Source organism: Anomalospiza imberbis, chromosome Z (genome assembly GCF_031753505.1).
Source record: "Anomalospiza imberbis isolate Cuckoo-Finch-1a 21T00152 chromosome Z, ASM3175350v1, whole genome shotgun sequence".
In the NCBI taxonomy this organism is placed as follows: domain Eukaryota; kingdom Metazoa; phylum Chordata; class Aves; order Passeriformes; family Viduidae; genus Anomalospiza; species Anomalospiza imberbis.
Genome location: NC_089721.1, coordinates 61,380,209 through 61,403,186, shown reverse-complemented (window position 1 = coordinate 61,403,186; position 22,978 = coordinate 61,380,209). Strand labels below are relative to the sequence as shown.

General features: G+C 38.2%; 1 protein-coding gene across 1 annotated transcript in view; it reads left to right on the top strand.

The window, feature by feature from the left end:
* Positions 1-20,975, top strand: part of LOC137465367 (E3 ubiquitin-protein ligase KCMF1) — a 44,071-nt gene extending 23,096 nt beyond the window's left edge. The window contains exons 3-7 of the mRNA XM_068177378.1: positions 5,626-5,765; positions 12,916-13,017; positions 16,873-17,047; positions 19,113-19,395; positions 20,340-20,975. Of these exons, the coding sequence (XP_068033479.1) occupies positions 5,626-5,765; positions 12,916-13,017; positions 16,873-17,047; positions 19,113-19,395; positions 20,340-20,601 (962 nt within the window). The 3' untranslated portion in view covers positions 20,602-20,975. The remainder of the gene's footprint in view (positions 1-5,625; positions 5,766-12,915; positions 13,018-16,872; positions 17,048-19,112; positions 19,396-20,339) is intronic.
* The last annotated feature ends 2,003 nt before the right edge of the window (positions 20,976-22,978 follow it).

The following is a 22,978-nucleotide window of genomic DNA, read 5'->3' as shown; positions in this document are numbered from 1 at the left end:
AGGGGACCATGGGGAGAACAGTGGAAATCTAAACAACAAACCGCAATAGCATAACCATACTTCAATAAAACTTCTCTTAACATACACACAGTATTTATCCTCTAATTGCGAGAGCCAGTTACCATATTACCTGTCTGTAACATGTCCTATCCATTTTGTTGTTTCTGTTGCATCATAGTTGAAATAGGTTGTAACTTGTGAGAAATGATTTTGTGACTATCCACTGCTCTGTGATGTTGCTGATGCTGGACATGTATTTCCTTTTGATATCAAACACATGGGACTAGCATTTCAGTATTTCTTCATAGTGACTGCAGCTGTAATTTGAATCCTTTAAATATAATGATTTCTCAAAAGCTGAAGTCCTAACTTCTTTACCTTTTTAATTAGAACAGAGGTAAAATTTATACTTTATTGGTCCAAAGTTTTGAGAATAGCTACATATAAAAACAAGCAGTTTCTTAAAACAACTGTTATATGAAGCTGTCTTCAATTTTCTTTTAATTCTCAGGGCTCCTCTTGCCCGGAGACTGCCTGGTCATGACTTCAGAAATCCATATCACAGGAGTTGGTGGTTCCAAAGGAAATAATTTATTGCATTATCAAAAATACATGCCCCTATTTTAAGTCACATGTTTCTTGTCAGGCTTTTCTTTTTTCCTCTGTGTACTGTATTAGGGATTGAGGTCACTGTTTCAAATGCACAGTTGAAACTTCTTAACCTGTTAGCAACAGTTATTTTTGGATATTAGACATGGGCTAGAAGGACAGCATTGCTGTAAATACTAATCACAGGGGTAAGAAGACTGAAACATGCTAACATTAAATGCCAGAGATTTTAATGTGCTGCAATGAGAGTTTGTTCTAAACTATACTTTTCTCTAAAATGCCTATAATTGGAAGCTGAGAATGACTATGTTTCTTGCCGCTTGAGTACTTCTCTTTCATAAGTCTTTGATAAATGTACCTTTGGCTTAATGCCTTTTATGTGTGTATGTTGTAGAGACACAGAGGGGTTATTTTTTACTATTTAAGTATGCATGAAGAAGGTTCACAATGAAGTATTGAGATGGGTAATAGAGTTTGAAGGGCAACTTCTCTATTGCTTGGTGTTTATGCTGTGTATTCTCTAAATGAGAATAAGAAAACAAGGTCTATAAATTTCATATGGCTAGATATCCAAGCATTGCTCCCACACAACTAGTATCAGGAAAGAAAACACTGCAGCTCAGCTCTGCAGTAAGTCTTCAGGTTTGATTAACTGCAGAACAATTCATATCACCAAACTGTGAGCCACAGCAAAGTCTGATGGCACAGAGTTACTACTGACCTTGTAAGCTTATAGAATGGAGAATGAATTGGGAAAATTGATAAATGACATATTCCTTAGAGTTCAGGAAGATCTGTGACATCATTCATAAAATGTTTTGATTTTAGAGTTCTAGAATACTCTAGATTTAGAGTAGAAAACATATAAATGCGTGTACATTACAGTATTGTATAGATGCTTAAAGAAACTGGTGATTTTTCAAAGGGTCTTGTGTGGCCAAGGAGATCATGTGACTTTAAGGAACGTGTGAAAAATTAGGCTCTAAGAAATGCTAAATTTAATTAGAAAATCAATAATAAATGGTACAAGTAGTCTAAAATTACCTGATTCAGGGTTGTTAGGATAGTTGTATTAGTGGATATTAACAATCCCCAAGGTTAGATATTAGTGTCTGAGAAGAAAATAATCTCAAGGGTAAAACTGGCAACTAAGTGGTTTATTCCCAGCCAGCAGCCAAGCCCCACACAGCTACTTGCTCATTCTCCACCAGCAGAATCAGGGAGAGAATTGGAGGGGTAAAAGCTAAAGGGTAAAAGTCTTGTCTTAAGACAGACAGTTTAATAGGGTAAGCAAAAACGATGCACGCAAGCAAAGCAAAACAAGGAACTAATTCAGTGCTTCCCCCAGGCAGGCAGGTAGTCAGAAATCCCTGGAAAGCAGGGTCCCATCATGCCTAATGGTGACTTGGAAGGACAAACAACATCACTTCAAATATGCCCTCTTCCTTCTTCTTCTCCCCTTCATATACTTTATCTCCTGAGCATTGGTGCCATATGGTCCAGAATCTCCCTTTGGTCAGCTGGGGTGACCTGTCCTGGCTGTGTCTCCTCTCATTCTCCCATGCATCCCAACTTCCTTGTTATTGTAGCAGTGCAAAAAGCAGAAAAGGTGTTGGCTCTCTATAAGCCCTGCTCAGCAGTAACAAAAACATGTTGATATCATCAGCCCTGTGTTCAACACAAACCCAAAAGATAACCCCATACTTCATACTGTGAAGAAAAAATAACTCTATCCCAGCTGAAACCAGGACAAGCATATAGCTAAAGTCTTCAGGAGTTTCCTGGTGATGTGGGAAGTCTAATGAAAGGAGTGTTTGTAATGATGACAGTATGAGTAGGGAATGTTCTGAAGTAAGGAAGATGATACTAGAAACACACACTGGAAGGCTTGTTAGTGTAACTGGGTGTGTGAATTGTAGTTTACTTGGCTATTGACAATCTTCAATACTGTTATCTGTAGACAGGTTTGTTTCAATATGAAAATATTTTAATAGCAATAAACTTAGAGTTTTTGCTTAGGATATGGAAGAAAGTGGACAGTTAGTGGAAAAATGAGTATTTTATCAAGGAAGAGGAAGCAGACTGGGGAATCCTTCTGTTGTAAAACTGATGCAAGCACTTCAGAGGAAGTAACTGTCATTTTTCTGATTTTAAAAGTGTACATGGAGATCAGTGAGTCATTTGTCCAAAATCCATCTGCTATGATGATAGGGACCCTGTATCATTAAATCCCACTACCACTCTGGCCAGCACTGTCTAGATGCAGGTATCTGTGGAGTTCACTTAAGTACTCTGCCTGAAGCTGCAAACAAGTTTTGTGGTGGACAGCTGACAGCATGGATGATCCTTTCAGCGTGGAAAAAGTCATACTGTTTACCTCTGTGAAAGTTGTGATCAGTTCTTAAGAGTTCCTAGGCACTGTAATAATGTTGCAGAATATACTGCAAGAAGATGGACTTTTTCAGGTACTCCAAAAGATCTTTTGTTGTCAGCTTGACACATTCTGATTATTTTCCCCCTGAGATTCAGACTATCATTGGAGCCAGTATGAGAACACTGAAAACAAGTAAAAAACTCTAGTGTTTTCTGGCTATGCATGTTCACTCTTGCACCATCTGGTTGCCATAATTATCTTTCAGGGGTCAGTATATAACCTATATATATTAATTTTGAAGCAAGATGGGATCCAGAACAATGGCAGTGCTGTTGTTCCTCAGCCCCCACAAGAGATACTGGAAAAAATTATATGGTGAGTGATACGCTGCTGTAAGAGGGACAGAGCTTAAAATAAAAGTATGAAGTCTAATACGTAATGAGAAGTAGCCTTTAAAGCACAAATCCAGTTAATTTATTTCAGAGGGGTCAAAGAGTAGAATTGTAATAGGCCTGTGTAAAGAACAAGCATGTGCTTACCAGGCAGCCACTGTACTTCTGTGGTCTTCCTAGATCAATTTGTCAGGACAATAGAGAAGTTCACAGCAAATTTCCTAGTTTCCTTTTTCCTAAAAAAACATTTTAAGCTGTTAGGATGCTTTAGAGTCTAAGTGTGTGGCTTGCCCACTACCACATCATATTGAAGTGGCTATACTGGCAAAGAAAGTAATACAAATAGTTCGTAGGATTCTCTGCTGAAATCATACTGTCTTCCGAGACTTCTTGAACAGAGTGCTTTAGAGGTCTAGAAGAATTTGAAAAATTATGGACTCCTGCTTTTGTCTTTGAAATTAACCAAAATTTCAGAATCTGGATTTCTTTGTGGTTAGAAGAAACAGTTCTTTGGTCATGGGCACATTGCATTCTAAACTGATAGATTTGTAAATGAAAAATGGTAACACAATTGTAAGTTGCTTCATTTCTGCAGCCATGGAGGCATGGTGGTTTTGTTTCTTCCCATATTGCCTCTAATTCTTAGTTAATGTCATTAGCAAAGGACCCCTTGGTAGTCGAGGACATGACTGTTCATATTTTTAGGATTTTTTATGTTCTTATAAAAACAAAACAGATGGAGAAGTAGCCATTCAGTACCTTCAGTGCTAAAATTAGACACAAAGATTCATGAAACCACTTGATTGCCAACCTTTTTTTTTTAAACTTAGATTTTAATTTAAAGGAAAATTTATCTGGTGATCTGTATTTCACTTTAGAAAAGAGATCTTGGTGGTAAGAGATTAAAGTTGAAGAGGAAAAAAGAAGAGAGGTATATACTTAAAAAGGAAAAGTAACTAGATTTGCCAGCTTTATCTTCTGTGCACTTTTTAATACTTCTTTTTTCAGAGGAAGACATATTCTCATGTGTGTTTGATACATATTACGCAAGGATGTGGAAGGAGGTGTGAGTGGGGGAATATGCCTGAGGTATAATCAGGAGACTGCAAAGATCTCAGATTTTTATTTTATTAGTGAATAAATGGGTTTTTTTGTATTCTTTGAAAACAAGGAACAACAAAGGATTTGACAGTTTTATCAAACCTTCCCCCTCTGTGATAGAACTGTGTGTACTGCTCAAATTCTTGATATCTGGATTGAGCTAACAGTGTATCCAAGGAAAGGATACCTTTATGTGCATGCTCATCTATTTACAACCCTTTCCAGATGGGTTGCAGCCCTGGGCCCTTTGCTCAGCTGTGAAGTTGGAGTTGGTACTGTTGACTTACTTGAAAATACATTCATTCATTCTCAGTGAGTTTCATAGGTAGAGGTTTTTAAGCGATCTGATAATTTAAGAGTTTTTTTTTGTGTGGTTGTTTTTTAGGTTTTTTTTTAATATTGATGTGAATAAGAAGCTTATTCGTGTTTCCTGTAAATTATAAAATACCTGCACAGGATGAGAGAATAATGTTCTCTTCTTGCATAGTTTAATAAAATTTCATCTGAAGTTTGGGGAACCTTCTGTGTTAGCAACTTAAAAGTGCCTACTTTTCATCAGTGGTGCACAAGTGCTCACATTTAATACACCTAAAAGTTGAAGCCAGTGTGTAACAGATACTGAGATTGCTTTTCCACTATCAAACAACTGTGTTATATATTCGATACATTTCTGAAACTACTTACTGCAAAGCACTGGTTCAACTGTGGCATAAATACTGATGGTTGGTGTCACTGAGAACTTCTAAATTTTGATCTAAATTTGAGGTTTTGTCAAGAGTTCAGCTTCTGAAATTTCATCATAAAAAGCATCATACCATAGTTGACCCTTTATGTGTGATACCATATTTGACCCTGTAGAACAGTAGTGGAAAAGTGAAAGTTTGGCAGTATCAGCAGAATCATGATGGAAGTCTATTTTCCTAGTAAATCCTAGAAAACTAAGTTATGTGTGCTAATGAAAATTAAATGTAGTATCTGGTTTTTTTCATCAGTAACTGAACCCCTCCTGAATATAGCCATTTCAATGAAAAACCAGATTAATTTAGCAGGGCTTACAGTGAAGTATGTGTATAAACTGTGGTTGATGTGAACAAAATTAATGGTGATACTGCTTTAAAGTAACCTCTGTTTAATTTCTTCCTGTTTCAGATTTGTACTATGGTGGAGAAGCTTTCTCTGTAGAGCAGCCACAGTCTTTTACTTGTCCTTATTGTGGGAAAATGGGTTATACGGAAACATCTCTTCAAGAACATGTTACTTCTGAGCATGCAGAAACATCAACAGAAGTGGTAAGAAGCCTCAGAACTTGCTTTAACGGTGGAAATACATTTTAAATAGTCTAATTTCTGAAAAATTGTCTTCCTGTTCTTTCTTGAAGCATGTATTCATTTAAATGCTTTGTCCAAAGAGAAAGTATATACATTTGAGAATGACATCAAAATACTTCTATGATTTATGGGTATCATAATATAATGAGCTTGCTTCCTTCTTTTAAGAGTTTTTGTTTGTTGTCCTGATACAACGGCTGCCATGTTTAGGAGATTGTTATACTGCAAAACAAAATTTAGAAAGTTGTCGCAGTTACTTTGTCTAGCTGTGTCTCCCTTTTTATAATCAGTGCGTAATTTTTCTGCAAGCCTACAGCTATGGCAGTCTTTTGTAACTGTAAGAGAGAGGAAGACATGCAGATAGTTTATGTTTTCTTGTAGCTTTTTTAATGGACTTCTTATTTTATGCATTGGAATTCTATGATTGTTTTAAAACTACTCTTGTCAAAGCAGGGGATTAGGACACTAAATGTGGTTTAAAATGCACTTCTTAAACAAGTTTCAACAGAAATACTTTAATTGGAGATGTTAATTCTCACTATCTTGATTAACCTTGGGATTAGGAGAAACTGGGTTAGCAGTTCAGCAGAATGACATGGAGGGTGCTGTTCTGTGGTTAACTGTTTTACCCTAGACCCCTAGGAAAAAAGTGATGCTTGAAGTGGATTACTCATCACTAACACATTGTGTGAAAGTAGTTATAAATATGTTCTCTATTCTAATCTTCTAGTTTTCTTAATTTTCAAAGAATTCTGTGGAAGAAATGAATGACTCTTCAAACATAATAAGGAACTTCGGTGAAGAGGTGATGTGGAAGGGTGTTCACATTTTTGGGGACTCAAAGATGTTATGGTGTTTCTTAAAAACACAGGAAGTGGTTACTTCACAATCAGTTGCACTGTGGTGTATTATTTAACTCAGCGACACACTGCAGTTTTTCTGAGTTTTTCTTAAACTTTGCAACTTTCAAACATAGCATCAACCATTGAAAGTTCTGCGTTCGGATGACTTTGTTTGGTGGCTTGGTATTGCAATTCTGATTTGCACCACTTGATGTCAGTAGTATGTTCCTAACACTGAGTGTTCACATATCCCGGGTTTTTAAACTTGACATGCCCTTGTTTGCAGCTTTGACTTCTAGAACCCCACACATAAAGCCTAAATTTGTGATTCTTGACAGCTGCTGCTCTGGTAAATCCTGAAAGAGCTATATGTGTAAAAAAAAAAAAAAAAAAAAAAAACCAAAACCACAAAACTTTTCTTTTTATGCGTTAGACTGCAACACTGATGTATCATTGTTCCAAACAATGATGAAGGACAATATTTTAATCCTTGAATATGATTGTTACTGTTTGTGCTATGTTCTGAATCTGGCATTTGTGATAAATGTTTACTGTGCATGCACACAAATTTATTTGGGTACTGTACCCTTATTGGGATTGTAAAAGCCTACAAGACTAGTAAAGAGGAAAATATGGATTCTAAATGTTTGTGGTTATAGGCTTTCAGACAGTTACTTATGTTTAGATACTGAGCTTGTAGTCATTTGAGTATCACCTTCCAAAGATGTGTTTTATTTTAGACATGTATTTTTAGGGATGTAAGGGAACTTTACAGGGACAGAATTATTTATATTTTAAAGACTTTTTGCCCCGAGTTTTTCAGATAATAAGCAAAATAATTTTAGATGTGTTAAATTTTGCTATTTTTATATTCAGAGTGATGCAGATAAGTTTACTTTCTGCTGATTTTTCTCAGGTATAGGCATTGATATGTACAACAGTGTTAGGTACCTGCAGGCAGGAATCACAGTCTGAATGAGGTTGAAAAGGATCTTTGGAGGTCATCTTGAGCAGGATCATGTACCAGCTGATTGCTCAGGACCATGTCCACACAGTTCTTTAATAGTGACTCCACAGTTAATTCTCTGGGTAACTTGTGCCAGTGGTCGTTGATCCTCAGAGTGAAAAATGTTTCAGTGTGGTTCCTGATGTTTATGAGGAAGCTCTGTGTTTGAATTTATGCCCACTGTCCCTCATCCAGTCACTACATTGCTCCATCATCCTTTCAGGTTCCCTTCAGGTATTCATGGACATTCCTAAGATCCGTCCCCTGTTCCCCCGTTACTCTACCCTTCTCCAGGCTGAGCAGTTTCATCTTTCTCAGCCTTTCCTCCTTTCCTCTCTGTAACCTTTTACTGAGCTTTTTTTATGTGGAGCTGAAAACTGGGCACTGGTGCTGGGTGAGGGTGAAAGATCACAATCCTTGTCTTGCTGCCAGCTCTCTGTTCAGTGTAGCCCAAAACACCACTGGCTTTCTTTGCTACAAGAGCACACTGCTGGCCTGTGGTCCACCAGGACCCCAGGTCCTTTGCTGCAAAGCTGTGTTCCATATGACTGGCCTCCAGTGTGTGCTGATTCCTGGGGCTATTCCTGCCCAGGTGCAAGATGTTGTGCTTCCCTTTCATGAGGTTCCTGTTGTCCCATTTCTTCCAATCTTTAAGGTCAGTCTAAATGGCAGCACAGCTCCCTAGTGTATCAGCCACTCCTCCTAGTTTTATGTAATCAGCAGAATTCCAGCTGATCAGCAGCCTCTGAGCCTATCCACTGGGACAGTTTTCACTCCACCTCACTCTCTGCTTATCCAGCCTGAGCATCCAACAACTTACCTTTGAGCATCCTGTGAGAGACAGTGTCAGTGGTCTTACTTCAAGTCCAGGTAAGCAATTTCCCCTACTCTTCAGTCATCTACCAGTCCAGACACTTCAGCATTGATGTTGATGAAGTTGGTGAAGCGTGTCTTCCCTTTTATGAAGACAGTGCTGACTGCTGTTGATGATTTTCTTGTCTTTAATAGTGCTTGTTATAAACGCCAATCACTTGGTTTTTAAAATGTTTAAAGTTTAATAATAATAAAATAGTTATAAAAATAGTAATACAATTAGAGTAATGAAAATTTAGAGTTAGGACAATTACAAGACAATAATAAGCAAAGAATTACGGATGTCCGGATGCTCTCGGGCACTTAAGCCCAATAAGCATGCCTTGTGAACAAAGGAATAATCTTTAAAAGCAGTAGCCTGTTGCATATTCATGTATCTCATACATGATGCATAAATTCCTTGCAAATTAAGAACTTTTCTGGTTTTTGTCAACTTCTTCCCCTTAATCCTGGTGGTTCCATAAAGATGGAGAGAAGGTGGAAGAATGTTTGTCTTTTCCGATAAGGAGGCAGTAATTCTTTATGGGCCCCCATCATTGTCATCTCTGTGTGAAGAGTTTCTTCATTATCTCATCTCTTGCTTGAGCTAGTAAAAAAACCCCCACATACATAGGTTCTATTTTAACTACAAAACTACATTTACCATACTATTAAAATGTTAATACAGCACTTCTAATCAATATAACATAATACATATAGTATTCAATTTAATATTTGCGAAAAGCCAATCATAAAATATGCATTTTTCATAGTGCTTAAAAATAGTTATCGATAGTTTCCTCACTTTCCTAGGGATCAGAGCAAAATGACTGTAGTTCAGCCTGTAGTTCCCTAGGTCCTCCTCTTACTTGCCTGTCTTTAAGATAGGAGTGAAACTTGCTTTACTCCAGTCCTCAGGCACCTCACCCAGTCACCATGATAGTTCAGAGATTGAGAAGAGACTCACAGTGGCATCTGCCAGCTTCATCAGCACCTCTTGGTGCATCACACTCATCACACCCTGTGAGCTTAAGTATTCCATTTCATGTAAGTATTCTGCAGAGTAATCCTCTTGCAGCAGGGGAATGTCTTCACTACTCCAGACTTTACCCCTGCTCTCTGGGGCCTGGAGTTGCTAAAGACCAGTCTTGCCAGTAAAGACAATAGCAAAGGAGGTACAGTACTTCAGCCTTTTCTGTGTCCTGTATAACTAGGCCTCACATCTTCTGAGCAATGGGCCCACATTTTCCCTAGTTATCTTTTTATTTCCTATGCACTTCTAGAAGACCTTCTTGTTACCTTGGACATTACTTGCCTGATTCAGTTCCATTTGGGCTTTGGCTTTGCTTACGTTGCCCTGTGATGATCAGATAATGCTTATGGTAGGCTACACTATGGCTTACCCTAGGAGGGTAACCTCTGTATGTTCTGGTTTTGTGTTTGAGTTTGTCCAGGAGTGTCTTGATCATCCATGTAGGCCTCTTGGCATTTTTGCCTAACTTCATGTTCAGTGGGATGGAGAGCTCTTGAGTTTGGGGGGGAATGATTTTTCAATATTAACAGGCTTTCTTGGGGCCCATTTACTCTCCAGGTTCATACCCCATGGGACTTCTCTGAGCAGATATTTTAAGAGGCTGAAGTTTGCTTTGCTGAGGTCCAGGGGCATGAGCTTGTCTTTGATCTTCTTCCCTACCTTCAGGATCTCAAACTGCACTATGTCAAGGTCACTGGAGCCAAGGCTTTCTTTGACCCTCACATCCCGAATGAGCCCCTCCTTGTCGGTAATTATGAAGTCCCGTATAGCACCTCTCCTCATATGCTCCTTTGTCACTTGGAGAAGGAAATTACCCTGAAAGCACTCCAGGAGCCTCTTGGATTGCAGTCACACTGTGCTGTCCTTCCAGCAGATACTGGAGTGGTTGAAGACCTCCATGAGGATCAGGTCCTGCAAGTGTGAGGCAGCTGCTCTAAGTCTTTAGAGGGCCTGATATGTTTGTTCCTCATGGTCGGGTGGCCTATAGTAGACATGCCCTATAACATTCTCTTTGCCTGTTCTCATCTTAATTCCAGCCTGTAAGATCTCCATCAGGTCATCTTCCATCTAGACAGTGCTTTTAATGTGCCCCAGCTGCTCTTTCGCTTAAAGGGCAAGCCTCCCTTCCTGTTCAAAGAGCCCTCTTGCTCTTCTACAGAAACAGTATTTCTTCACCCATATAATGTCTAGGGACAATAGTTAGAGTTGTAAGGCAGAGGAATCTGGGAAATGAGTATGATGATTGTTTTTGTTGGTGTTGAAGTTTCAGGTTAGTTGGACTGGTCCAGATAAAATGCAGTGCTCAACTAGAAGTCTGCTAGCATTGTAAATAAAAACAGATTTAGTAGACTTCATAAAATGCCATCTCTTCAGTCTTGTTTCATAACAGAGATGCTAGTTATCTGCTATTACATTGCATTGCAGCAGCTTTCTCACCTTTGGGAACGCAGTAATTAGGCTCTTTGTAAATGAATTGTAAGCACTCTTGCTGTTGATACTTCAGTGGTAAAACTGGGGAGCGCTTTTTCTTGCAGTAATGAAATGGACAATCTGCGACAATCTCAATGTCCCTGTTCATCCTCTAAGATCCCAGTGACTCTTGTTGAGATTACAGAAGTGCTGTCAATTGAAGTGGTTACTTTATATGTAAATGGAGAAGTAGCGATAATACAAGCACAGTTATGGAAACTGGCAGATATTCTGTCAGTGGAATTGACTTAGGCCTTTAGAGTCATCATTCAGGGTTGCATGATGATTTCTTAATACAAATGCTCATAAATTCAAGAGAAAATTCTGACAACATTTGTCTTTCATCTGCACTATTTCTTCATGCATGTTATAATTAACAATGACTTTTAGCTGTGTCACGCTTAATCAGTGATCCAGCAGTCTTTGTTGTGGCTCTGTCAGAGCTTATGCTTAACTAAATTGTTGTTTGTGCATAACAGTACTTGAGTAACTTTCCCTAGTCAAGAGTTCTTGAAAGTTTAGTTGATATTTAGAATTAGGATTGGGATACTTTGATTCCTTCTTACTCAATATTCGTTACAACATTTTCTTAACTGATGTTTTTCTGAGGTTTGAGTATATTCACAAATATGTGCAGTTTATATCATCTTTGTCATGTTAACAAAGAACTTTCTGGTGATTTCCTCCTTTCAGGAGTGGGTTGTTCTTATGTTGGGTTTCTGCTTCCTCAGAGTAGCTTAAATAAAAGAAGATTGCTTTGAAGGTCCTGCATTCTCGTGATATGAGAAGTTCAAGCAGCTGTAATGAAGTTTTGGGAATTCAGAATCATCTGTCCAATACACAACCATTTCTGTACCTCTACAGGGTAGCTTTGATATGTTGGCATAGCTGAGTATTTATTATATTATGTTGTGATAAGATACGCCCAGTAGTGCATTTGTTTGGATCTGTAGTGGTGGAAAATGCTGAACATTGAAAATAAAAGGGGAGGAATTGTACCAAAAAGCTTTTAACATGCCTGGTTTTCTTTTCAGAACTGGCCACTAAAATTAAAGTGGAATTAGATGCAGCAGTTCCTGTCTAAATCAGCTGAGGTTTTACAGTAAAATTATTTCAAGACCTTGTTCTCACCGCCATGAGAGTACAACAGATGTGTGCTCTTTTATACAGGTGTTCTTAATGCTCATGGTCTTTTGAGATCTATATTCAACAGCTTAAGTATACACATGAAAAATGAAAGAAAAATGGAAGATGCTGTTTGTGGAGTCATTCAAAGAACAAGTCATAATGATGACACTAGTGGTAATGTTTGCCTGCTTATTTAACTGTACTTCAGTACAAAAAAACAAAACAAACAAAACCTGCCAACCAAAAACTGTGAAGTGGGGGGAGGGGGAAGCCCCAAAACCAAAGAGAGACCTCCGTACCTGCTCTCAAAATACTGTCGTGGAGAGGGGTATGGAGACCAGCCCTTCTCTGCCAACCCTACACTGCCAGGTAGGCAGCTTGGGATAGTCTCAGCTTGATACTTAGCAAATATGGGTAGTTTCATTCTGATTCCTCTGCTGGGATGAGTGTCAAGCAGGCAAATAGCATTCCTGTATGAATCAGCTCTACTGTCTGTGGCAGAATTGGCATGCAAAAATACTAACTTTCAAGACATTGCAAATTGATTTTGAGAATCCTAGCTCTGGTTTTCTGAAATTTATAAAGTAAAAGATGGCTAAATTAATGTCTGAACTTCTTTAATTTTTCTGAGTTTATTGAATACACTGATACCCAGGTGTTTGTGAATACCAAAATGTTATTTTAAAGCATAAGAGCCAATGTCTAATGATGGACTTGATACAAGTTCTGATTCTTGTAATATTCATAAAATTGGGTTTTTTCCTTGCTTTGTCATTTCAGATTTGTCCAATATGTGCAGCATTGCCTGGAGGGGATCCGAATCACGTAACAGATGACTTTGCAGCTCATCTTACACTGGAACACAGAGCTCCTAGAGATTTAATATCCTTTCCAATTTGAGACAAAGAGGCTAGACTGTTTCACCTAGTAGTCATGGTTGACTTGGTTTGATTTTTATAGTCAAAGGGTCATATTCTGGATTTCCTGGAACTTAGGTTGCTAAAGAAATGTATGACAAAAATAAAAAGGATTGTCTGCTAGTTTAAAAAAGTGTAACTCTCAGACTGTGCACAGACTTGTAGGTATACTTGAGAGTGGGTTTTTTTTTTGATCTAACAGCAGAAATATTTAAAGAATTTTGACATACAGAGATTTTTTTCTACTTGTACTGTTTTTTATCCTGCCTCATGATTACTCTTGGTGCTGTTTTACATACCAAGATTCAGTGCTGTATATATTTATGACATAAAGATGGTTCAAGCGTAACTGCTTGTAACAAAAGATTGTAAAGTTGTTTAACTACTTCTAACACAATCTTTTAATAATGTAATTTTGTAGTGCTACTGACATTTTGTAATACAACTCAGAAAACCTTCAGATTTTCTGGGAAATAGGATGTTGTCCTTCAGTTACCTTAGCAGCCAGTTACGGACATTTGTCTTTGCTTGATGGCTGAAGAGCTGGAACTGTTGGGATTTTTTTCATCAGTGTTATAGGAATATTTGTCTCCTTTACAATTTTTTTATCCTCCCTCAGATTAACTGATTAAATAGCTTTTGCTTTGGGCTTTTATTTAATGGCATGCAAGCTTATGTAATATCCCTACAGTAAGTAATATCTGAATTATTCATTTGTGTCTCATTTAAACAAACAGAAAAAAAAGACTACATTATAACTTTGATAGTGGCTTTTTTGTTCAGAGATTTTTAAAAAGGAACAGAGAATAATGTAAGCTCAAGCAGTTGGGGAAAAGAGATCCAAGCCCTATCAAACAGAGTTAATTACAGTAATAGAAGGAAAACAGCATTTGAGGTGATGGCTCCACTTCAGTTATGATTGTATTTGATTGTGTTTAAGTTTGTGAGTATTAACATAGTTTAAGTCAGGACAGACTAAATGCGCAGGTGATTTACTATGCAATAATTGGATCAGTATAAAGGAGTTTGTGTGTAGATTGACTCTGTGAAAGGTGAATGGTGAAAAAGTGATACAAAAATGGGTACAAAGTCAGATGAAAGCAGTTACCTATACTTGCCTTTCTCAGGGACAGGAGAAGAGCGCTCAGCACTGGGGAGGAGCAGGGTGCTGAATGCATTGGCTCTGGCTGTGGGAGCTTGATCCCAGGCATCCCTGTGGTCCTCAGCGACCAGGAGTCATACCATCCTCTCTTTCCAGAGGAGGTAGGATAAGATTGATGAGGAGAGAATATCTTTCAGATCACTGGATTTTCCTGGCCTTTGGACAGCCTTGAAATGTTGCTTGATGGCTGATGTAGTTTGTGTCATTTTAGTTCTGCTCATTGTACCAACTCTGAGATTTTCATGGCACCTGCTTAATTAGGCTTTTTCTAACAAGAATCACATAACTACATAGCAGTGTGCCAGAGTTCTAACTGTGGGCTTCCAACATTGGCTTAACTGTAAGGCAGGTAGTTTAAATTTTCCCAGCTACAGAATGAAATTAATTTCCTACTGAAATGCACAAGATACTTGATTAGAATTCAGGCTACTGCTGCATTTTCTCCCCCCTAGTACCAGAGATGCCAACAGATGACTTTTACTCAGGGAATGTTTGAGCCAGAAAAGACAATCTTTTTTCAAATACAGAGTAAGGTTTTCAGTATCAGTCTTCACAAAATGGATCTGTTTTGGGAATACAGTGTCCATGATTAAAGATTATGCCTGTAGAATTTCCTGGTTGTACTCTATTGTGTTGGTGTCCAATGTTGTCAAATTTCCAAAACCTCATAAGAAGTATATTGAAGTGACTATTTGACATTGGACACTACATCATTTCTAGCAGCAGGGAGATCTAAGGCAGGAAAAAAGGAAGAGAAGATGCCCTTTTTCACTCAGGGTCTGGCAGTGTAGGAATTAAGAATCATCACTCTCTGATACACCATTATATTGCTGAATATGAAATTGAAGCTGTACAGAACAATTCTCCATGCCCTGCAATTGCCTTCATGTACAAAAAGGAGGTAGAGAAGACTCTTGGCTTGCACTTCTTCTAGAATAAAAATTTATTTTGCAGTTTGAGGTAAGCTTTTACTGTTGGATTTGCTGCAGTTCTGAGGGGTGGCCTTACCCACCAGCACTTAATTAGACTTGTTTGGTTAATTTTGGTTTTTTGGGGTTTTTTTTTCCAAAATTGTCCCAAAACATTGCATGTGTTTCTTACTATAAACCCTGTGCAGCTATTGCAAGGTGTGTCATTTATTCCTACAGTCTATGGACAACTCTTTAAAACACAGTTTCTTTCTTTAGCAGGAAAATATCTGAAAATTCATTAAATCTTTTCAGCATTAATCATACAAATAATTCTCACATGACTATTCTGTTTAAATGTTTTTCACAAGGTAAGGTTTGCAAAGTCTTTTCTTACTCTAGCATAGCTGGTAGGGCTCCAAGTGCATGCTTAGCTGGTATATGAAGAATGACATTTATCTCGAAAGACTTTAAAAGCTGCCATTGGGAAAGTTACCCCAGAGTCCTGTGTCTGCTTGAAAAATCGCCAGATACTGTCCTGTTTTAACATACTTAGTTATGAAAAGCTTGCCAAACTACATAGGGTCTATAGTCCATCTAATTTAGCAACTCATCTCCAGCAGCACCCAAAATTGGCACACTCAGAGGTGAAAGATGCTCTGTACTAAGCAAAGTGTGTTCTGTGCTGGGGAGGTTTTTCTTTTACACCCTAGATGTTAAGTTTTACACTGTAGCATAACTTACAGTTTTGAAATAAGAAAACGTTTTGTAAAATCTTCTTGTAATGGCCAGAAGCTCTCTCTTGCCATGGGAAGTCAAGTCATTCCTTTCAGTCTTAAGTTCTTGACCTCCATGATATAATGAGGTTCTGCCCTATAACTGTGATTTATGAAAAGTACATTGGACGCTACCCTTACACAGAAATTGATACCATATGAGTGGTAACCATACTATTAAAAAATAAAAAAACATAGGAGATGTAGATCTAAGCTAAATTATAATAACACTGAAATAAAATATTAAAGCCTATGCTATTTCATTTTTCACCAGTGAGTCATACTAGTGATTTTTAGGAAGAAGCTTATCTGGACTGTATTGGAGGAATGAATGCTAACAATCTATGACAAAAATAATCTTTATTTAAGTTTGTTAATTACTTTAAAATTTATATGATAACCTTTTTTAAAAGTGACACAGAATACAAGCATCTGATAGGGGGGATTTGGGGGAAAAAGAGAAAATGAAAGGCATCATTGTGATACTGGAATTTCTTTGGCTGTAAGAAGAAAGGCAAAACAAAGGGGTGTGATAGATGTGCTGAATACTCCAGAAACCTACAGTTTCCTAAGGACTGAAGTGATGAAATTTCTTGGATAAAAGCATGAAGTACAGAAGTCAAAAGGAATTTGGTTTTTTTTCTGATAGGAATTGTAGTAAACATTTTTATTAGTTTTGATACTTAATGTAAGAATTGGGAAGGAAGAACTGAAATCCCTGTCTCAGTAGTAAGCTTGGCTAAACATGGATTTGTGTGGGTTTTCATAGAGAAGTTTGATTAAAAAAAAAATTACCAGATCGGTAAGTCTGACCTGTAGCAGACCTACAGTGTACCTTAGGTTTACTTCAGAAGTTGAATCATTACTTTGTGAATCAAGAACAGTATACCTGAGTATTTGACCCATCAAATGTCTTTTGATGATGGTTTAACACTCAATGCCAAACAGTTCTGTTTTCTTAACTTCTTGTCTATGATGAATCCAGTGGCGTTCGGCATGTACGTAGGATGTTCCACCCAGGCCGGGGTTTGGGAGGCCCCCGTGCTCGTAGATCAAACATGCACTTTACTACCAGTTCCCCTGGTGGGCTTTCGTCTTCTCAGAGTTCGTATTCTCCAAGCAATAGAGAAGCCATGGATCCTATAGCTGGTAAGAGCTGTAACCACAAATTTTACTCCACTGTCCTCCTTCCACAGAGGAAGGAGAATGCAAGGTGACAGTAGCTGCCCTGCTCTGTGTTGCTATGAAGCTCCATGTACAGGCACAGCATCCCATAGAGTGGATGAAGAGGGAAGGGATGTTCTTACTGTCAGCATCAGAAAATAATTAGGCTGTGTCTTTAGGATTCCCAGAAATAACTTATTTGTTCTGTTTTATCCTTTTTTTTTATTTTACAGTGAAGAAAAAATAGAGAGTGAAGACAATTCTGAAAACACAGTTTTGTCTATAGGGAAATCTAAACATTTTAATGCCATGGTCTTTGACCATACCAATATGTCAGGGAAACATCAGAATGTCTGCCACAAATCCACCTTTACTTCAGGTGCAAAGGAGACACAGTGCTCAAACTGGAGCTTGCTGCTATTAGGCTGTGACTTCTTCAGGGGGAGGTAGCTTAATGAGGCATTGCCCCTGGAAGGAGAGCTGTGGATCCACTCCCTTCCTTAATCATGGTTCCCTTTGCCCACCTTCTCCTGGCTCTGGTGCTCTGCTGGCCTCTGTGCCCTGATGTAATTCATTAAATTAGCTGTGAAAGAAGCGAGATCAAAAGAAAAAAAAAACAAGTTAACTGAGGTCACAGGTGAGTTTGTTCAAAGAGGGAGGATGTTCTTGAAGCTTCCAGTGCAGGACATCCTCTTTCTTTCGCCAGGCAGGCTGCTTCAGCTCATTTAAAATGTGAGGTGACTGCTGAAGTTTGTTTTCAGCCTTGCAGGACCTTGCCACTTAGCAGCATTAAATGTGGGATGAAATGTCATTCGTCTGCATCTATTCTCTTTTGGTGGAAGATGTGTTCCTGCATTTAGAGCACACTGAGTTGTGTGTCCATCTTGTTCCAGGACTGTTTTGAGTTCACACCTCTTACCAAAATACTCCTTCCCTATATTCCAGGCTTTAGATTTCAGGCTTTAGATTATCTTAATCTTGCCTGTGAGTTTAGTATGTCTGCCTTTTTACTGGAGTAATAAATAGGAAAAACCACAGTGATTTTTCTATTTAAATTTATAGCATCAGTTACTTTTCTTAATAATTTTTTCCATCCTGTCGCATTCTCTAGTAATTAAAATTTACTTTATTTTGGTGCTTCTATTAGTGTTGCTGAAAATTACTCCACCTCTCTAGTTTGTATTTTGCTTTGTTCCTTCAAAAACAGCTTGCTTTAGTATGATTACATTTTGTTAATGCAACGGAAGAAAAATTGTCATGACCTATAGTGTAAGTTAGTAATGTAGAGTAGAGGGGCAGGAGGAGGATTGTCCTGTTTCCTCTACCATTGCATCAACTGCAGCAGGTGTCTAGTATAAGTACTGCACAGAGCATAGAAGAGATTCTACAGTAACATACTGTGCAATAACTCGCTGCTGATACTTATTTAAAAAAAAAAACTGTGAATAAAATTTGCAAGGAGAATTCTATCCTTCTGATTTGGAAGATTTAATAACAGAGAGGGTTTTTAATTGCTAGGCCTTCTACATACTTCTGGCAGAAATAAGAATTCATACAGAATGCTTTTGATGGGAAGCAGTGATTGAATATGTCTTCTTAACTAAATTTCTTTTATTGAATTTGCTGTAGCACAGTTTCCCTCTGAGATAATTGGGAAGACGAAGCTTGTATTTTTAGGGAACACTTGTTGAAAGGAAAAAAAAGTCACCATCCAAAGCCAAAATATTGAAGTTTCTTAGTGGCTATTTTGGCTTGAAGTTTCAGAGAGTGGCTGCAGACGACTGTCTTTTGCCAGGCTCTCCCTTGCAAAAGATTGGCTCTACTGTCATTGTCAAGACTATAAACCCCGTCTTGTTATTTGGACTAAATCTGCATAAATTAGTCTTAATCTTTATGGGCATTAATCTTCACAGACTTCTCTGAGCATTGTTGGGTTTTGATGTTAGTTGAAAAGAATGAAATTGATGCAGTGGAATTCAGGGTGTATTTATTCTGCTGTGTTATGCTCATTTAAGATCTTAAGTCATAGATGCTTTCTCTTCTCTGGCAGAGCTTTTATCCCAGCTGTCAGGTGTGAGGCGTTCTGCAGGAGGACAGCTCAACTCCTCTGGCCCTTCTGCTTCTCAGTTACAGCAGCTGCAGATGCAACTGCAGTTGGAACGACAACATGCACAGGCAGCAAGACAGCAACTGGAGACTGCACGCAATGCAACCAGACGCACCAACACGATCAATGTTAACACCACTATGACACAATCTACAACAACAACCAACACATCTAACACAGAAAACAGTCAGCAGACTATCCAGAATTCCCAGTTCCTTCTGACAAGGTAATTCGTTCTATGTATTTACTTGTATTTAACTCTTAAAATTTCTGTTTACCTTAGTTCTAGTAGAGATACAGAGCTTGATGAAGCTTATATGTTTGGAGTCAGGCACATGCCTAGGATTGCATTAAATAACAGAATATTTACCTGGTTTAGAAATTATACTTAGGCCCCAGGATTATTTAAAAGAGGATTCACTTCCTGTGTCATCCCAATTCTTCTAGAACACTGACCACTGACCTGAAATAAAAATACTTCCCACATCTTCCCTGCCACACCCTCTGCAAGCTTACTTCTGTTTGTCTGGTATTGTGAAAGAGTGTGGTGATCTTAACATTAATTAAAATTAACATACCTGAATTTGAATCAAGTGGATTTTTATATAAATTCAAAATAATGCCAGGTGACATCTTTCAATCAGAAGTTCACTTGAAAACCTTAATTAAAGCACCTGCAAATGTCACAGACAGTGACTTTCAGAGTTGGGGTGAGCAGTTTCCCTGCCTCTATCAGGGCATGCAGTGTACCTTAGAAGAAGTAGAATTACGTTCAGTAATCCATGCGTAGTAGGCTTTACATGTGCAGTTGATGTGTTTTGTGGCCAATGTGAACTTACAACTTGATGTAGAAACAAAGGAGTCATATAATTGCGTATCCAGGAAATGGCACCAGCCCTCCCTAAGAGACTCCTTGAATAGCAGGAAACCTCCCAAACAGTTTTTGATGTTCTTCTGACTTTGGGCTCCACTGCGAATGCTGTTGCAACAGCAGAGAAGGGGTGGGTTGTTAAAGGCATGCCTGTTGTACTGAAGTGCTGGTCGTGTTGAAGGGTAGGTAGGACTGTCCTGAAGGAGCGGTTTCTGAGCACATCTTGGCCTCTCCCTGGTGTCACCAGTGAATTGAGCTTTCAGCAACTCTCTGTCTTCTCTTCCCTTGCTGCTGCACAGGTTGAATGATCCGAAGATGTCAGAAGCAGAACGACAGTCAATGGAGAGCGAACGGGCAGACTGCAGCCTGTTTGTTCAGGAGCTTCTACTGTCCACCTTGATGCAGGAAGAAAGTTCCTCCTCAGATGAGGATGAGCGGGGGGAGATTGCAGATTTTGGTGCTATGGGCTGTGTAGACATTATGCCTCTAGATGTTGCTTTAGAAAACCTAAATTTAAAAGAGAGTAATAAAGGAAATGAGCCTCCTCCACCTCCTCTTTGATGACATCCCACTTTGCAGACAATGTCCTCTGTGCTGTATTTGCCAATGAAAGTGGACAACAACTATCTTGGGTTTGTTTTGGTGATTGTAATTTCAGGTCTGTCACTCTTGTTACATTGTGTACATTCAAAAGAAAGAGAGAAAAGATATATATGATAATCATTTCCACTTAACTAATTTTTACTTCTAGCAGGTAAATGTAGGTTGCAGTGCGGAGCAGAAGGCTCTGTGTCCTGTACCTTGACATGCAAAAGGCTCTCCTAATACTCCACATTCAAACTGAAGAGGAAAAAAAAATGAAAAATCTCTAATGAAGCTGCTGTGTGTATTTATGAATATTAATGAATAAAAACTGCTTGGATGGTTTACCTTAACTACTGCATGACCTTTTTTGCAGCGTGCATGAGTTTTAGTGACCTTGTCATTTAAAAACTTAAATACAAGGAGTAAAACTATAAAACACAAAGCTTTCCCATTATTCAAAGGTTATGTGATGAAAAAGGTTAGCGCTGAGTAGCAGTTTGTGGCCACAAACTAGCTTTTTGATAGTATGTGACAGAATGACATGTTATGTGCTGTTCCTGCACAGGATGGAAACTCTGCAATGGGATACATTGTTGTGACTGGGGTGTGACATTTTGCTGAGTGTGGCTCTTATGTTACCCTCTCAGCCGTCACCTCAGTGTGGAGTTAAACTTAATTTTATGCATCTGTAGGAGACACAACAGTAAGGCCACTGCTGGAAGCTATTGCAAGGGGCTTTTGTGTGCCCTAAAATCAAATTACGTTCACTTTTGTTCAAAGTTTTTCTTTGTCGTGGTTGTTAAAATTTTTTAATTGTTAAATATGTTTTATTCAGGTGTAGACAATTCATATATTCACTGTGTTTCTTAAAAAAAAAAAGTTAACCTGGATCCTATTGTCTTAGTTTAAAAGCCTTTCACAACCTCAATCATATTTTGAGTTATTTATGTATTTGCTTCATAGTTTGCAGAGACCTGACAGTATCAGGAGAGCTTGAGGATTTGGATTCCCAGACTGTCAGTATATTACAAGAAATTCTTAATGCTAACTTTAGCACCTTTTATTTATTGTTTCCTTTGGTTATTTTTGCTGGTATAAAAAAAATTGGAAGAAAGCCTTTTAGTTGAATCATGCCACCTACATGCCTGTACTGTTAATCCTACTGGTTTGGAAGAAAAGAGTATGGTGTTCTTGTGCATAGAAATTTATAATGCCCCCAAAGCAAGGACAGAAGGGGTATGTTTGGTTTTGGTTTTCTTTCTTTTGGGGGGGGGGTGGTTTTTTTTAGTTTGGGGTTTTTTGTTGTTGTTTGGGGTTTTCTGTTGGTTGGTTGGTTGGGTTTTTTTGGTGTGTTTTTTTTTGAATGTAAAGTTAGATTATAAAAACAAAAGTGCACACAGCTTCTGATGAAAATTTAAACGAGACTTATATCATAATGATGTCTTTCCAGATCTCTCACCTCACCCCCTCTCTCTTTCTCTGTATCCTTTCATCTCAGCAGCATTGTAGAGTAAACGTAATGACTTAGACACCATTTGGTGTTCTCACCAGAACTGTGACATGTATGCTAATCCAAAATAACAGCAGGAAAAGAACAACCCCATAGACTGAGTTTAAGTTCCTTCCTCTTTTTTTTTAATTTTTGATCATGAAATCTTGATTGTTTTCATGTAGAGCAGCATTAGCTTTGGTTGGGGTTTTTTATCTTTTTTTTTTAGTCTCTGCAACAGAAAACTTTACATGCAGCCTCTGGTTACCCTGAGAGTTACCTCCAGCAGGGGACTTTTTTATTGATTGTTGAAGACTTTAAAAAATTTTTCAAGCTGTAGTTTTTCAAACACATCTTCTGCACATTACAATAAGACACACAGTTCAATAAAGCATTTTCAAGACTGTTGTTCAGTTGATTTTTTTTGGTTTTAATGTATTTTCCAGACTTTTGTTCCAGAAATTTCTGTATCTGCCTTTAATTATAATTGTATCTTCCAACACAAAATCAGTTTGTGTACACATCCTGGGTGGTTTATATATGTTTTAAAACCAAATGCTTTGGCAGGTGATGAAGTACGTAATCCTAAACTCTTCACAGGTAGGTGAACTGAAGGCTGCATAGACCAAGATGCATTTAAAACAGGCTCTTCTCAGTGTGGTGGTGTTCTGTATTGGTTAAGGCTTGTCTCTTACATTGCCCAAATTCCAGACATCACCACATTTGCTTGGAAGGGGATGCAAACTGATGGTACCCATGTTTGTTTAGAGACTGAATACCTGCTGGCTTGGTTTTAAAAATATCCTTGGATGTCATGTTAACTTGTACAGATCTTCAGTGGTTTGGGAGGCTGTTTGTGGGGTT